Raw genomic sequence first — 15,453 nt, 5'->3', positions numbered from 1 at the left:
TGGGTGATGTAATTCATTGGGTGTACAGGAGCTGAAATTTGTGAAGTGGACCTTGAGTTTTCTGTGAAATATGTCCCAAAAGACCTACATTGGCTCCCAGTATGTTTCTGAGCACAATTCAAAGTGATGGTGCTGACCTTTAAAGCCCTAAATGACTTTAAACCTGAAGTATACCTGAAGGAGCATCTCCACCCCCCATGGTTCAGCCCGGACATTGAGGTCCAACTCCGAGGGCCTTCTGGTGGTTCCCTCACTGCAAGAAGTGAGGTTACAGGGAACCAGGCAGAGGGCCTTCTCGGTAGTGGTGCCCTCCCATCAGATGTCAAGGAAATAGACAACTATCTGACTTTTAGAAGACATCTGAAGGCAGCCCTGTTTAGGGAAGTTTTTAATGTGTGATGTTTTATCGTGTTTTTAATATACTGTTGGGAGCCACCCAAAGTGGCTGGTGAAATCCAGCCAGATGGGCGGGGGAATAATAATAATAATAATAATAATAATAATAATAATAATAATAATAAATTTATTTATATCCCGCCCTCCCCAGCCGAAGCCGGGCTCAGGGCGGCTAACAACAATAAAACAGTACAAAAGTACAGCATAAACAACAGTCTAAAATCATTCCTTATAAAATTAATTAATTCAAGCCACTGGCAACCATTGGCTAGAGTTCTGTGAGGATTGCCAAAGGAGGGGGTCAGGCTGTGCCCTGGCCAAAGGCCTGGTGGAACAGCTCTGTCTTGCAGGCCCTGCGGAAAGATGTCAAGTCCCGCAGGGCCCTGGTCTCTTGTGACAGAGTGTTCCACCAGATCGGAGCCACAGCCGAAAAAGCCCTGGCTCTAGTTGAGGCCAGCCTAACTTCTCTGTGGCCTGGGACCTTCAAGATGTTTTTATTCGAAGACCGTAAGTTTCTCTGTGGGGCATACCAGGAGAGGCGGTCCCGTAGGTACGAGGGTCCTAGGCCGTATAGGGCTTTAAAGGTTAAAACCAGCACCTTAAACCTGATCCTGTACTCCACCGGGAGCCAGTGCAGCTGGTATAGCACCGGGTGAATGTGATCTCGCAGCGATCATATAATAAATAATAAATAAATAAATAAATAATAATAATAATAATAATAATCTGTCCATCTGTACATCCAATGAACAGTCTGGCAATAAGGAAAAAATCCTTCCAAAAGAAGAACAGTGCTGTAGTGTAATGTAATGATGAAAGCATCAGTATATGTATATCGTGCTCCTCACCCAGGGCTCCAATTAAGCCCCTTGTATAGTTGAGACTATGCAGACTGCTTCCTTGTGGCATTAGACAGGACTAGAGTGCAGCACACCTGGAATCATGGCTAATCCAGCCCTGCGCTTTAGACATACAGACAAAATGCCTATTTCTATGATGATGAAAGCTGATATTGCTAAGCAGGGGGAAAACACCTCCTACATTTCTGTAGGGACAGTAGCATCAAATATTACAGAATGGATGAAAACATCACAAGGTGGCTCAAGATATAAATCCAAGGTATTTATAGAACGGTCCTGCTGCCCCAGCACAATCATTTCCATGTAAGTCAAGAATCTTTAGCTGTGCTAAGAAGCTAAAATTCCTCCCATTATACACAGGGAAAAACAAAAATTCACTTTGACACTATCCTAAATTCTGTGCATTGATCACAGATATCTAGCTGGTGCACATTACTCCTTATGAACTTTTAATGTTCTATTAGGCTAGATTAACTCTTTCATTTTATTTATTTGAGGTTCTGCTAGTCCACTCTTCATTAAATCCAATCCAAGAGTGGGGCATAGCATAACTCACAAAACATAATAAAACCTCATTATATATAAAATGAATATAACCTTAAAAGAACAACAGCAGCATGTTCAGCAAGGGCAGGGCTCATCTCCAACAATAACCATTTAGCTGAAAGCCTCAGTGAGTGAATAAATATGTTTATAACTGGTGCCAACAATTCCACCAGGGTCTTCATATCTCCTCCTTCTCCCCATCATCTGTGCCCTGAGTTTCAAACACAGCAGTTGCTGGACTAAACTAAACTGTCTTTTAAACTCAGTAAGTATTCTGGGTTGCAATCCATCTTCATTAAAAGCAGTGGGGTTTATTGCCTTCACTGGGCTAGCAAATATAATAGTCAGTGGTACTGTTAAATCCACCAGCATCTTGTGCAAACTTCCTGTAGTCTTTCTGGCTTGAATTTGCATGGACTGCCCAGGTATTTATTTATTTATTTATTTATTTATTTCTTCCTTCCTTCCTTATTCCTCCCAGTATTTTCCAGCTGACTTTATAAAGCAGGGATGGGGAGCCAGTGGCCCTCCAAACATTGCTGGATTCCATCTCTCAACAACTCCGCAGCCATCATGGCCAGTGGTCAAGGGATGATGGGAAATGTAGTCCAGGAAATCTGGAAGGCCACAGGTTAGCACCCAACTGGCAAATATTGATGTAATAAGGAGGGGAGGCTAGTCAAAGGATAATTTCTGTCAATACCTAGGGAACCCAAGTGAAGTCAACTCACTGGGGCATTAGTATTACAGACTATTATAGTTTTACAAGTTTCTGCCCTTCCCAAAAGAAATGTTGGCAAAAGCAATTTTACATTCTGTTCCAAATCAGCTGTAATGGGCCCTAATAAAGATTAGGGAAATGTCATAAAATGAGCAGGCTTTTGATTTCACCCGAAACTCTTCCTCAGACTGAACTTTAAGGGGGGAAAAACAAAACAGGAAGAAAGAAGGGGGCAGGGAGAAATATATCACAAAAAGAAAATTGATGGGCATCAAAGGTGTAGCTTGTAGCAATCTTAAGAGCGAACTGGAGAAGATGCTTCTCTTAACCATACCTGATGCACAAAGTTCATAGGAGTTCACCAACTACTATCAGCAAGCCCCTTTCCCTTGAACTGGGAGTGGAGGTCCTGCATCTGGTGTTGATCCAAAATAAATAAATAAAAATAATTTGCATGGAAATAATGACAGGAGCCATAATTTGGATTAAACTCAGAACTAGGCATAATCTATAAAAGAGTTACTAGCTTTTTTGTCCAGCGGGACTCTTGGGTCATTAAAAAAACTATAGGGCAAGCTAAAAATTCAGCAGGTAAAACATTTCTCCTGGTCTTGAGATGAATGGTAAAGGGAAAGCTTCAGCTGCTAAATTTCTTCTTGTCACGCAACTGTTAAAAGCACAAGGGCAATCAGTAGATACACAGTGCACTGTTCACTTAAACTGGCGAACGTAGTGAAAAACTGAACTCCTTGCTTAGGAAAATGAAGTCCTCTTGTGGTGGGACTAGGCTGAGCCCTCATAGGACTCTGATAGGTTATCCACCCTCATTAGGACCAGAGGCTAATAGGAGTTGCAAATGACTGCTCTTTTTTTTTTTTTTTTTTAAATGTATTTTTATTAAAGATTTTCTTGGTTTACAAAAGTATGTGCAATGTCTCTTTTTTCCAGGTAACATTTTTTACAGGTCAGTTTCATTTGTTGAGACATTAGGAAGAAGAGGGGGAAAGAGGTCTAGGGGGGTGAGTGGGGGTGGAATCTGGTGGCGATGTTTCTCTTATACTTAATATATGTGGGGTTTGGTGTCAGCGTCGCTTGTGCAGGTTCTCTACTATTCACTTGTGTTCCTTTGGTGGTGAGAGAAGTTGGAGTTGGCCTAGTGTGTGGTTGTTTGTTTGTGATTGGCTGTGGTGATCTTTGTTTTCATGTGTGAGTGGGGTGGGTGTGTGTTTTGGATCAGGTTAGCCATATTGATTTGTATGCTGTTGGTGGATTTTTGTCATTGTCTTGTTGGGCTGTGTATGTGATAAAGGGGAGCCATACTGGGGTGAAGGCATCTTCTCCTGTTTGTCCCCATGTCAGTTTCAGTTTATTGGTTAATTTTTCTAGGAAGGCTGTTTCCCATACTATTTGGTACCATTTGTCCATGCTTACTCCTGACAGGTCTCTCCAGTGTCTGGTTATGGGGTTTCTGGGTGCTGAAAGTAGGTGGGTTATGAGTTCTTTGTGGTGTAAATGGGCATTGTTGTCTTGGCGAATGACTGCTCTGAACTTTGTGTCTTTGGCTCACATTATCCCAATAGTGATTGATGTACATAAAGGCAAGCATGAGCACTCTTGTAAAGCAATGCCACACCATGTTTTGGGAATCTTTTCCGACATGTGCAGGGGCCCTGCTGTGTGAGGAAATAGCACTTGACAAGTTGTTCCCTTGGCTCATGTTGCAGCTTTGGAGTGCCAGCATATGCTTATAAGGCTTAAGGTAATGTGAGAAAGCTCGTTTGAACCCTGAACATCTGCCCTAGGAATCCAAAATTCTGACGCATCTTTGAGGAAGTGCAGGAATTGTAACCTTGGTGGTGGAGGTGATGGGGGGGCAGCAGTTGTACATATAGTCATATCGCAGGTTGAAGGAGCTTCAAGTTAAGTTTTTTCGGGTTGCGCTCTGTGGTGACCCGAAAGTAACGGAGCGCATTACTTCCGGGTTTCGCCACTCACGCATGCGTTCAAAATGATGTCATGCGCATGCGCAGAAGCGGCGAAATGCGACCTGTGCACACGCAGACGCGCGGTCGCATCTTACGTTTACTTCAGGATGCGAACAGGGCTCCAGAACGGATCCCATTTGTATCCAGAGGTACCACTGTATTAGATTGGATGGAATCAAAATGAACAGACCCAATACTAACCTATGTCCATTAACTGCAGTAGGTATACTCTGAGTAGAACTTAGCTGGATACAACATTATAATTTTAAAATAGAACTACAATGCATCTCATAAAAGTAAGGGACATGACCAGGGGAAGTGTGTGGCAGCTCAGACTACTGCTGAGCAGCTCACTACTAACAGCTCCTCCTGCTCTCCCTTCTTAAAGGTAAAGGTAAAGGGACCCCTGACCATTAGGTCCACTCGTGGCCGACTCTGGGGTTGCGGCGCTCATTTTGCTTTATTGGCTGAGGGAGCCGGAGTACTGCTTCCGGGTCATGTGGCCAGCATGACTAAGCCGCTTCTGGTGAACCAGAGCAGCACATGGAAACACCGTTTACCTTCCCACCGGAGCAGTACCTATTTATCTACTTGCACTTTGACGTGCTTTCGAACTGCTAGGTTGGCAGGAGCAGGGACGAAGCAACGGGAGCTCACCCCGTCACGGGGATTCGAACCGCCGATCTTCTGATCGGCAAGTCCTAGGCTCTGTGTCCACAGCGCCACCCATGTCCCTTTGCTCTCCCTTCTTAGGCTGCTTCATCTCTAAAGCAGTATTGAGGAGGACCGCCTATCAAACAGAGAACTGTCCTCTGCAAAGTAGGACACAAGGCTACCCCAATCTCAGCTTGGGTTGCTGAGTTTACAGTCCTGTTTTGCCTGCCTCCATTAAACGCCATGCAGAGAAGATGCTCCATTGCTTGTTCCTTGATTAGATGGAGGCTGATGCCCCCCTCAAACTCCAACAACACATCACCTTTGCATAAGTCGATGCTTTTAAAACTAATTTTAATGTTAACGCGTGAACTTCTCCCCCAGCACATAGTGGAATGTGCATCCTAGCAGCCTTGCAAGGGAAGGAGAGCCAAACCATTCCTTGATGGTAGAATTCCTTGTAAAAATGTCAGGTTGAGGAAAAAGGGAGGGGGTATGGGGGGGGGGGTTGTTCAGCGCCTCTCCAAGGACCCGATTATTTCCAAAGACTTGTGCTAATTTTCTGATATGATCCTCACATCTTTGTGAGGCGCTAAATCCTCATTACTTTTCCTGACCGATGCATTCTAATTAGATCAACACTTAAAAAAAAATTCACAATAGCCACAGGACGGCTTTCCATCTCATTAACTCCTCACATATTATTTTCATGAAAATTACTGATAAAAATGTGCATCTCCATTTGCTGGGACTTGGAGCCTTGTCAGCTCATATCTAACATCTCTCTCATCGCCCTGGATGCGAGGCGTTGCCATGGCGACTCGCAATAATAGAAACTAATAAATTACAAACGAGATGCTCGTTGAGCAATTATTGTTCTCCTTTATGCAAGTTTCTTGCTAATTTTGATCATAAGGGAAACTACAATAAAGCAGTGAAGGAATATTAAGTCCATTCCTAGAGAATATTTGAAAACACAGACAGGCTGCGGTGGCAGGGTATTTTTTCTTGTTTTGTTTTTAGATCAATGATTAAGTGATTTAGATATTTCAGTATATCTAAATGGGAAATAAACTTTTTAAAAAATCTCCTCGCCTCTCCTTTTTCTCTTGCCAGAAACACTTTGGCATTTGGGCACCGTTGCCTTCATGCCGTATGGATCTGTGCTGCCGAGAAAGATGGATTTTAGATTATCACCTTAGATGCCCTAAGCTGCATCGAGCATCTCTGAAATAATACTCCACGGACAGACATCATCACCTGGCAAAGGCAAATGAGTGTTTGTGTCGCGCTCTGTGCTAAGGCGAGGTGGAACGCAGGCTGGGTACCAGGCAGGTTGAGGCAATGCTAGGTGTAGGATAGATCAGGCTGAATTTAGGGGACCAGGCTGCACTCTCAAACCACAAAGCTGCAGGGAACACACTGAGCCTCAGACCTATATAGCAGCAGTACAGCTGCCTCCTGTTTGAGAGATGCACCTGAACTTATAGATGTTGCTTTGATTAAAGGGGCTGTAGCGATCACACAGGGGCCTCAGACGTTTCCCCCCTCTATTGATTCCTGTGCCACCACTTTATTTCTTGCTGCCACCACCCAGGCCCTACCTGGTACAATACTGAGTCCAGTCAGGGTTAAATTGGAAAATAAACTTCTGTTTATTTATTGCAGTTTAACAAGCGTGTGGTTTCATAAACGGTATCGGTCAGTTACAATCATGGGTTGCCTATCCAGACCTATAACTTCTGCTACCTGCTCTCACTCACTAAACCACCTCTCAGATATTTTCTTGTCTTCCCAGCCCCTAACTGTTCCTGACTCAGCTTATTTTGCTACACTAACTCAACCTACCCACAGACTCTATCCCAATTCACTCCCACTCCAACAACCACCCAACTCCCAAGGAACCTCTCCCTTCGCCCCGCCCAGAGCTGGTTTTATAGTCCCTCTGACTCCACCCCCTGGGTTCTGATTGGGTAACTTGTTTAACTATTTCACCTCCAGCGCTCTCATATGTTAACGTCACAGGGGCCCATCCCTCTTCATTAGTCTCTTACTGACACTGAGCAGGGGGAGTCTCTGGTCGAACAGAGTCCTGCATGCAGCCTTCCAAGACAGAGGGTGGAAGTGCCACTGGCTGGGGCTGGGGGGCAGGAGGGCAGGGGGGCACAGGCTACTCAGGTAAGTAACCCTTCTGAGGTGCGACTTGTGTGCCCCTCCCTTTCTGTTTTGGAGTCTTCTTCACCTGAAGAGGCCTCCGACTCCTGGACAGTTTGGTCCATATAACTAGAAGGCTTAGAGCAGTGGTTCTCAACCTGTAGGTCCCCAGATGTTGTTGGACTACAACTCCCATCATCCCTGAGCTCTGGCCTTGCTAGCTAGGGGTGATGGGAGTTGTAGTTCAACAACATCTGGGGACCCACAGGCTGAGAACCGCTGGCTTAGAGCATGGGTAGGCAACTAAGGTCCGGGGGCTGGATATGGCCCAATCACCTTCTAAATCCAGCCCATGAACGGTCTGGGATTCAGCATGTTTTTACATGAGTAGAATGTATGCTTTTATTTAAAATGCATCTCTGGGTTATTTGTGGGGCATACGAATTCATTCATTTTTCCCCCCTTTCAAAATATAGTCCGCCCCCCCCCCCAAGGTCTGAGGGACAGTGGACCGGCCCCCTGCTGAAAGGGTTTGCTGAAGTCTAGTCCGACCCTTTGAAATGCAGGAATATTTTAACTGTCTTAAATACTGCATTTTTAGATTTCCGTGACCCCCTCTGGGACCTTGTAGTGAACATGTGCTTTTATTTAAAATGCGTCTCTGGGTTATTTGTGGAGCATAGGAATTCGTTCATTCCCCTCCCCCCCAAAAAAAACAGTCTGGCCCCCTACAAGGTCTGAGGGACAGTGGACCGGCCCCTTGCTGAAAAAATATGCTGACTCCTGGCTTAGAGCCAGTGCTGGATTTATGTATAAGCTAAGCAAGCTATAACTGAGGACCCCACTCTCTTGGGGCCCCCCAAAAAATTAAAGGAAAAAAACCAGCTGGATGTACATTTCCAAAATATAATATAAAAAACGAATAAAATAAAACCTATATACAGCAGCAGTGTTTTGTGTTGTGTAGGCTCCTATTTGTTATGTGCAAATGGCTTTAGATACCGACTAGGTCCATAAATTACCATATAGCATATATTCAACACAAAAACAGTGGCAATTTGTTGTTGACAAAGGACAGCTGGACATATAAAGGGCCCCATTACCTTCAGTAGCTTAGGGCCTCATCAAACCTAAATCCAGCCCTGCTTAAAGCCAAACTAATCAATGACATTTGTCACATAATTTGCCATTGCGTCCCTTTAAAAAAATCTGGTACACCCAGTGGGGCTCTGGAGGTAGACCTGTAGAGTTGGAAGGGACTACGATGGTCATCTAGTCCAACCCTCTGCTGTGCGGGAATCTTTGGGCCCAACATGGCACTCAAATCCATGACCCGACCCTGAGATTAAGAGTCTCATGCTGTACTGTGTGGGGCTTTAACCTACCACAACCTCTGTTCTTAACCTGAAGCACCACTTCAGCTAATGGGGCCTCCTGCTGCCGCCGCGCTGCTGGAGCACGATTTCTGTTCTCATCCTGAAGCAAAGTTCTTAACCCAAGGTACTATTTCTGGGTTAGCGGAGTCTGTAACCTGAAGCGTATGTAACCTGAAGCATATGTAACCCGAGGTACCACTGTGTATATATATATATATATATATATATCTCCTTGTGAAAATTTTAGTGCAAATTTCTCCTAATAATCTTTTTTGTGTATGAATTTTCATCCTTTATACACAGTCTGCAAACTATTTCTCCTAACATATTGCATTTTATGTTAATTTTAATAACATATGCAATGTAATGCACACACCATCCCAGTAAATGCATTTTGTACACATTGCTTGGCTGGAGAACTGCACTGCAAAATTCAGAGGTGTGAATTTTGAAGGATGGCTGCATTCTGGTTCACATACTGTTTCAGAATTTTTATGGAAATAATGTAATTTCTCCCTCACCCCTATGTACATGCCTTAAAAAACCCAAAACAAAACATAAGACACTTTTTAAAGGTGAGCATATACAGTAGGATTTTGCAAAGACGCACCAAAGCCTATGCAAAGGGCATTTGAGTGTGGCTTTTTGTGAGGCAGAGGGGGTTGCGGTTCAAAGAAACACAAGCCTAAGATTGAAACTCTGTATTTACCTTGGAACACAATGAAACACAATAGGACTTACCACTGGGTAAACATGTACAGAATTGTACTGTGAACCCTGTGGACCAAATGTGATCGTCTTTGCTCCCCAACATTTGTAAATGGATGTCACTGCAAATTGCATTGTGCATGTCCCTATGCTGATATATTTGGACACACATAAATAGCACCTCTTACGTTTTCTGGTAAGGGAGAGGACAAATTCTTAGAGCATGCAACCCTCAGACTAATTTCAAAGACTCTGCAGACCTCTGGTAATAGCAGTGTTTTCTTCCCCAGCAATGTGCGGAGGAAGGGGAAAGAGGGAAGGGGGTGTCAGAAAGAGAAAGAGAGGGTAGTTGGCAGAAAGAAAGAGAGAGAAATTCCCCCAGCCACTTTGGACACTGTCCCAAATCACCACTGCTTTACTTACTGCTGGCTAGGGATGTTAAGAAGCAACACTTATCATCCAGAGATTATTGCAATCAGCGCTGTTTCAGTTCTGCTGCAGTTTGGCTTCTGTCAAAGTCTACGTCATTTGTCTCACTATCCACTATAACCAAAACTAATATAATAAATAATGTGATTGATTTCAATGAATGTAAATGTAAGGGAAGCGTCAAAAACAATGCAGAAAATAAAATAATTATACAGTGGCGCCCCGCAAGACGAATGCCTCGCAAGACGAAAAACTCGCTAGACGAAAGAGTTTTCCGTTTTTTGAGTTGTTCCGCAAGACGAATTTCCCTATGGGCTTGCTTCGCAAGACGAAACGTCTTGCGAGTTCTTGCGAGTTTGTTTCCTTTTTCTTAAAGCCGCTAAGCCACTAAGCCGTTAATAGCCGCTAAGCCGCTAAGCCGCTAATAGCCGCTAAGCCGCTAATAGCCGTGCTTCGCAAGACGAAAAAACCGCAAGACGAAGAGACTCGCGGAACGGATTAATTTCGTCTTGCGAGGCACCACTGTATGTGTAGTCTTTGAGGACTATAATAACCCAACTACAGAGAACACTGCGAATATTTGCTTGTGTGATATGCCCTCTTGGCCTCAGACAAATGTGCAAATGGTGTCAATTTCAGCTCCCATGTCCAATGGAAGTGCAAGGCAGTTCTTCAAAATCTCTACTGCTGGCATGTAGCTCATGACAAATTACCCCAAGAGAATGTGGTCCTCCTTGCCAGGGTGAGGGTCGAGTGGGAATACTACTCCTGGTATTGAAGGAAGAGCCCCAAAATTACAATGCAAAAATAATGATAGACATTCAATAGTGCTCCTCTTTAGGACTGAATATAAGGACAGGTAACTGCATATCCACCAGATCATTCAAATTAAGCTACTGCATTTCTGGGAGCGATGATTTGAATTAAAAAGGGCTGTTTCCCACATTACATGCCTCATTAACCATACTTGTAAGCAAGTCAGAAATAAGGCAGCATTCATGGGTAGACTTATAAAAGCATCGGAGTAAACGGTACTCAGGAGCAGAGAGGTGAGTTCGAGCTTTCATAACGAGAACATTCAGGTGATACCAAGAATATCAGGATTATAGCTAATATTTGTGGAGGGACCATCAGAGCAAGTGCTTCAGTTGCAGAAGGCCCTGGGTTCAATGTTCTGTTGTTGTTCTTTGAACGCATCAGATAGCAGGTGGTGGGAAAGACTTCAGGTATAATCTGACCTGATATAAATTAGATTCCCATGTTCGGCTAAAATTCTGCTAAAAGCGCTGCGGTACAGATTGCTATGGGCAGATGGGGCTCGTCAACTTGGAAAGGTAGCCTATTTAGGAGAAGGAAACTCTGATTCTAAACCTCCTCTGCCTTGGGGTTACTGATTCCCGAGAAAGTGTTTGGGGAGTAAACCCCTAGGAAAAAACCTTGCAGGACATTTTCAGGAGAAGAAAAGGTTAAGGAGCAAACCCTACACAAATCCAGACTGGAGTCCCTAAGACAGTTGGATGGTGTCTTGTACGCCTCCTTCTGGCAACTCCTGCAGCCAAGCTGGTGCCAAGCATATTGCTCTGTTTTCCTTTGGACCACATCAGCAAGGCCAAGAGGGGAAGGTCTTATCGTCTGGGGAACCCAGGACCTCCAGACACACTGCCCAGGCTTGTGCCCCAGAGAGGCCACTTTGGTGCTGTTAATGCAGCAAAAAATAAAATAAAAATAAGTGCAGGAGGCAACAGTTATGAATGACCAATCTCTGCAGCCCCAGCAGGCGCTGTGATTCTGCAGTGATTTGACTTCACCTTCAGAAGCGCACTCCATTGCCTCTCGAGACAGATGCCAGCAACAACAGCTAGTACAGGGAAGTCCTGTTTAGAAGTGCTCACACGCAGTGCTTTTTTCTGGGGGTACGCAGGGGTACGTACACCCCCTAAACATTTTGTGAATCTAAGTTTGGCCTCATTGAGGGGCAGTATTTCAATGAGAGTACCCCTAAACATCTTTTTTTTAAAAGAAAAAAAGCACTGCTAACATGTCAAAACAACAAATGAGTGAGGAGCCAGGCTCTGTTGATTAACTTAGCCCCAATCCCATGCACATCAGCTTTCTCCCCCTGACATCAGTGCATTTTCCTGAATGCGGGCACTCTGTATATGTGGGCAGAATGGCAGGGGTGTACACACAAACACTTCCCCCAAAATCCCTGTGCATGCTCAGTCACTGGCTATCTCGGCATTCAGCAGGATAGATCTGCAAGATGGCTTCCAACTTGTGTTAACTTGAACACGGGTAGAACCTTCCATGCAACTGCTTGCAGTTCAGCAAATATGGGTAGACGCTTCCTGCAGATGTTTCCTGCTCAACAGGGAGAAACCCAAGATTGAGGGGAGGTGTAACCTGCTCCAGGATGTAGCGACCAGGTCTTGTGTGCAGCCCCCTACCTCTGCCCAGACTTTGAGTGTTCACATGTTCAAGTGAATGCCTAAATACACCAACTCCATATGTGCCCAGACTTCCTCTCTGCACACATCTGCGTGGTGTGCATAATGTTGGTGGTGAAGCTTTGTTCTCTGATTGCATGTTAATCCAACATGTGAGTGAGCGTTCCTTCCGAACAGAGCTCTCTATGCACAGACAAACCTTTTAAGAACAACAGCAGCCAAAGCAGAATAGGGAATGGGTCATATAATGTTGACACTGTGAAAAATCGTACTGAAACATAACAGTGCTGAATTGAAGGCTTGTGTTGCACTAATCTTTTTCAAGGGTGAGCGTTAGTCCAAGGGAATCCCCCCCTCCTCCATGGATGTCCCCATGCTATCCCCAAATCTGTTCTGGAGGATTAGCAGACCCCATGAACATATTTAGTGGATGCACAGAGAAAGGATAGGGGAAGAACATTCCATGGCACATGGAAAAATTGGTGTGCTGGTGGAACCTAAACTGAATACAACCAGAAATGTCACATAGTAAGAGATCGCCCCCTCCAATTTACTAGTCCAAATCCCGGGTTCACAAGCCCCATGGGACAGAGGTGGACAAACATGGGTTCTAATTCTCCCCCTTTTTTTGCTAGAACCCCCCAAACCCACCAAATAGAGCCATACACTTAGAATTCAAAAATTCTGAGCCCAGGAATTTGTTTGGGGCACCAGAACTGAAGCTACTTTGCAGTCCTTTTACTGAAATATCCATTCTACCAGCAGATCTTAATCTAACACCTGCTGACCTCAGTTATAGTTAATTCTGAGATTCTCTGCTTTTCTCCTTCTCTTTTAAAGGAACTTTGGTTTGGGAAGTTCTGCCGGAAGGCGGCTGGGTGAAGTCTCAGAAGCTGGAGATAAGGCTGGGGACTCAGTAGGATTTCCTGTGATCAGGGGAAAGTGCTTCAGTGCCCCTTCCATTGACTATCAGAAACAGAATCAATCCTCAGTCATAGTTACCCAATAACGCTGCTCAGACCAGGGAATGCTATTTATACAGGTTGCATAAATCAGTTTTGGCTCACCCTGGTGCAGAGTTTTAAATACCATAGCTTCTTCTCTGATGCCTGGAAATATCCACGTTTCTCTAAGATTTTTTTCCAGTCCACAAAAGAAAAGAAAAAATGAAATAAATGCTAACTTTTCTACAGTAGAAAATACAGAACAGCTTGAAGAAACCCTGAAATTCTTTAAGGAGGCATGCTACATTGAACATTTTTCAACTATTACCTGTGTGTGTAGGTTTATGGAGGACTGGTTTGGGGAGTAAGGCCCCCCGAGGTCATTCCTGAGTAGGTTGTCGCTGTGCATCTTAGTTTTGAGGCAGGTGATGTAACGATTACAAAAGTCCTTGCACAATTCATTCACTTTCTCCAGCTCCAGGAGGTGAATTCTCAGGACCTGAATGGCTTTCACCATCTAGGGATCAAGAAGAAACCCAAGAGAGCAGAGGGTCAGTCCACTGATAGAAAGCATTCACCATCACATTCAAAAGATAAGCATAGCAACCAGGGGTGCCAAAAGGTATCCATTCATTGGCTGCATGAAACAGTTGGAATATTCTTATGGATTAACAAGCCTCCTGCCTGATTAATTGCCTAGCAAATGGAATTTATTTGTTTCTACAACACAAGTACTGATAGAAACGGCAAAAGACAAGACCATCTTAGAATAGGTTCCCCCCCTCATGAGCAAGATAAAATGCATCTTTTATGAAGAGGCCTATTGAGGCACCTCAGTGTATCATCTTAAACCAAAGTATATAATTTTCTTCAGAACTATCTTTTTTCATGGGCAAATTGAACTAAACAAAACTCTTGGTTATTTACCAATGTTTATTTAACCCAGTGGCAGCCCTACTAGTGACCTAAACATATACTAACAAGGATTTAAAAATAATTTTGTAAGTTGTGTTTCCTGGCTTTTTATGTTTTGTGGTATTTTATGCATTGTGACTTGCCGTTGTTTTTACTGTTTAGTAATTCTTTATTGTAATTGATAGTAGTAAACTGTTTAATTATTGCTTGCTGATATTTAATTTTACTGTTTACTGTTACAGACAGACCTTAGAAGTCGAATGGAATCCGTTCTTGAAGTCCGTTGGACTTCCGAAAAGTTTGAAAACCAAGGCGCGGCTTCCAATTGGTTCCCAATTGCGCAGGTGCGCCGGAAACAATAGGGGAAGCCACGCTGGACGTTCGGCTTTCAAAAAAAGTTTGAAAACCAGAACACTCACTTCCGGTTTTCGGTCGTTCGGGAGCCGGAATGTTAGACTCCCAAGGAGTTCGGGAGCCAAGGTATGACTGTATTTTTAAATGGATTGCTGAATGTTGCTTTATTTGCTATAAGTTGTTTCTTTTAAAGATATTGTGAGCTTTTTTTTTGTATTGAATCAGATTGCTACTATTAATGTTTGATGTTTTATTATGTTTTTATATGTGTTGGAAGCTGCCCAGAATGGCTGGGGTAACCCAGCCAGTTGGGTGGGATATAATTTTTTTAAAATATATTATTATTATTATTATTATTATTATTATTATTATTATTATTATTAGATGATGATGATAAAATCAGTGAACCAGGAGTGGGGAAATCTGTGCCCATCCAGATGCCTTTGGATTCCAGCTCCCATAATCTCTGGCCATTGGTCATGCTGGCTAGGGCTGATGGGAGTTGGACCCCAACATCTGAATGGCCACAGGTTATCCATACCTGCTGTAAGGTATGCAGAAAGTTTCTAGTTTCCATAGCGATTTACAATTCTGGCATATCCCTTCCTCACTGATAGTTAATGTTTGTGACTCTAGGTTTGGTGAAATGCAGCCCAGCCACACTTAGAAAGACAGTGAACTTCACAAGCTAGAACTATGTGTTGAAACAAAGGTGCACACTCTCTCATTCATAAAATACTAGTCCACTAAAAGGTACCATGAGGGAACATGTCTAACAGTGCTTGTAAAAGTTGTCTAGTGTTTGGCAACTCTCCAGGGAGAAGGAGTTCTATGGCTGCAAGACAACCACCAAAGAATATTATTAATACTAATCATCCTTATTTATTTAAATTTAAAATAAATACATTTATGAAAAACAGACGTACATGCAAGTAAACAAACATACACTCAAACAAACAAATAA

At 43.6% G+C, this 15,453-nt stretch overlaps 1 protein-coding gene across 8 annotated transcripts in view; it reads right to left on the bottom strand.

Annotated features, from left to right (window-relative positions):
* Positions 1-15,453, bottom strand: part of PKNOX2 (PBX/knotted 1 homeobox 2) — a 434,276-nt gene that overhangs the window by 58,526 nt on the left and 360,297 nt on the right. For all 8 annotated transcript variants that reach the window (XM_080982483.1, XM_080982489.1, XM_080982485.1 and 5 more), the window contains one exon: positions 13,549-13,737. In XM_080982483.1, the coding sequence (XP_080838609.1) occupies positions 13,549-13,737 (189 nt within the window). The remainder of the gene's footprint in view (positions 1-13,548; positions 13,738-15,453) is intronic.

This window comes from Podarcis pityusensis (genome assembly GCF_964106645.2).
Source record: "Podarcis pityusensis genome assembly, chromosome: 15".
Classification (NCBI taxonomy): domain Eukaryota; kingdom Metazoa; phylum Chordata; class Lepidosauria; order Squamata; family Lacertidae; genus Podarcis; species Podarcis pityusensis.
Note: the sequence above shows the minus strand (reverse complement) of the source record. Positions and strands in the feature narration are given on the sequence as shown.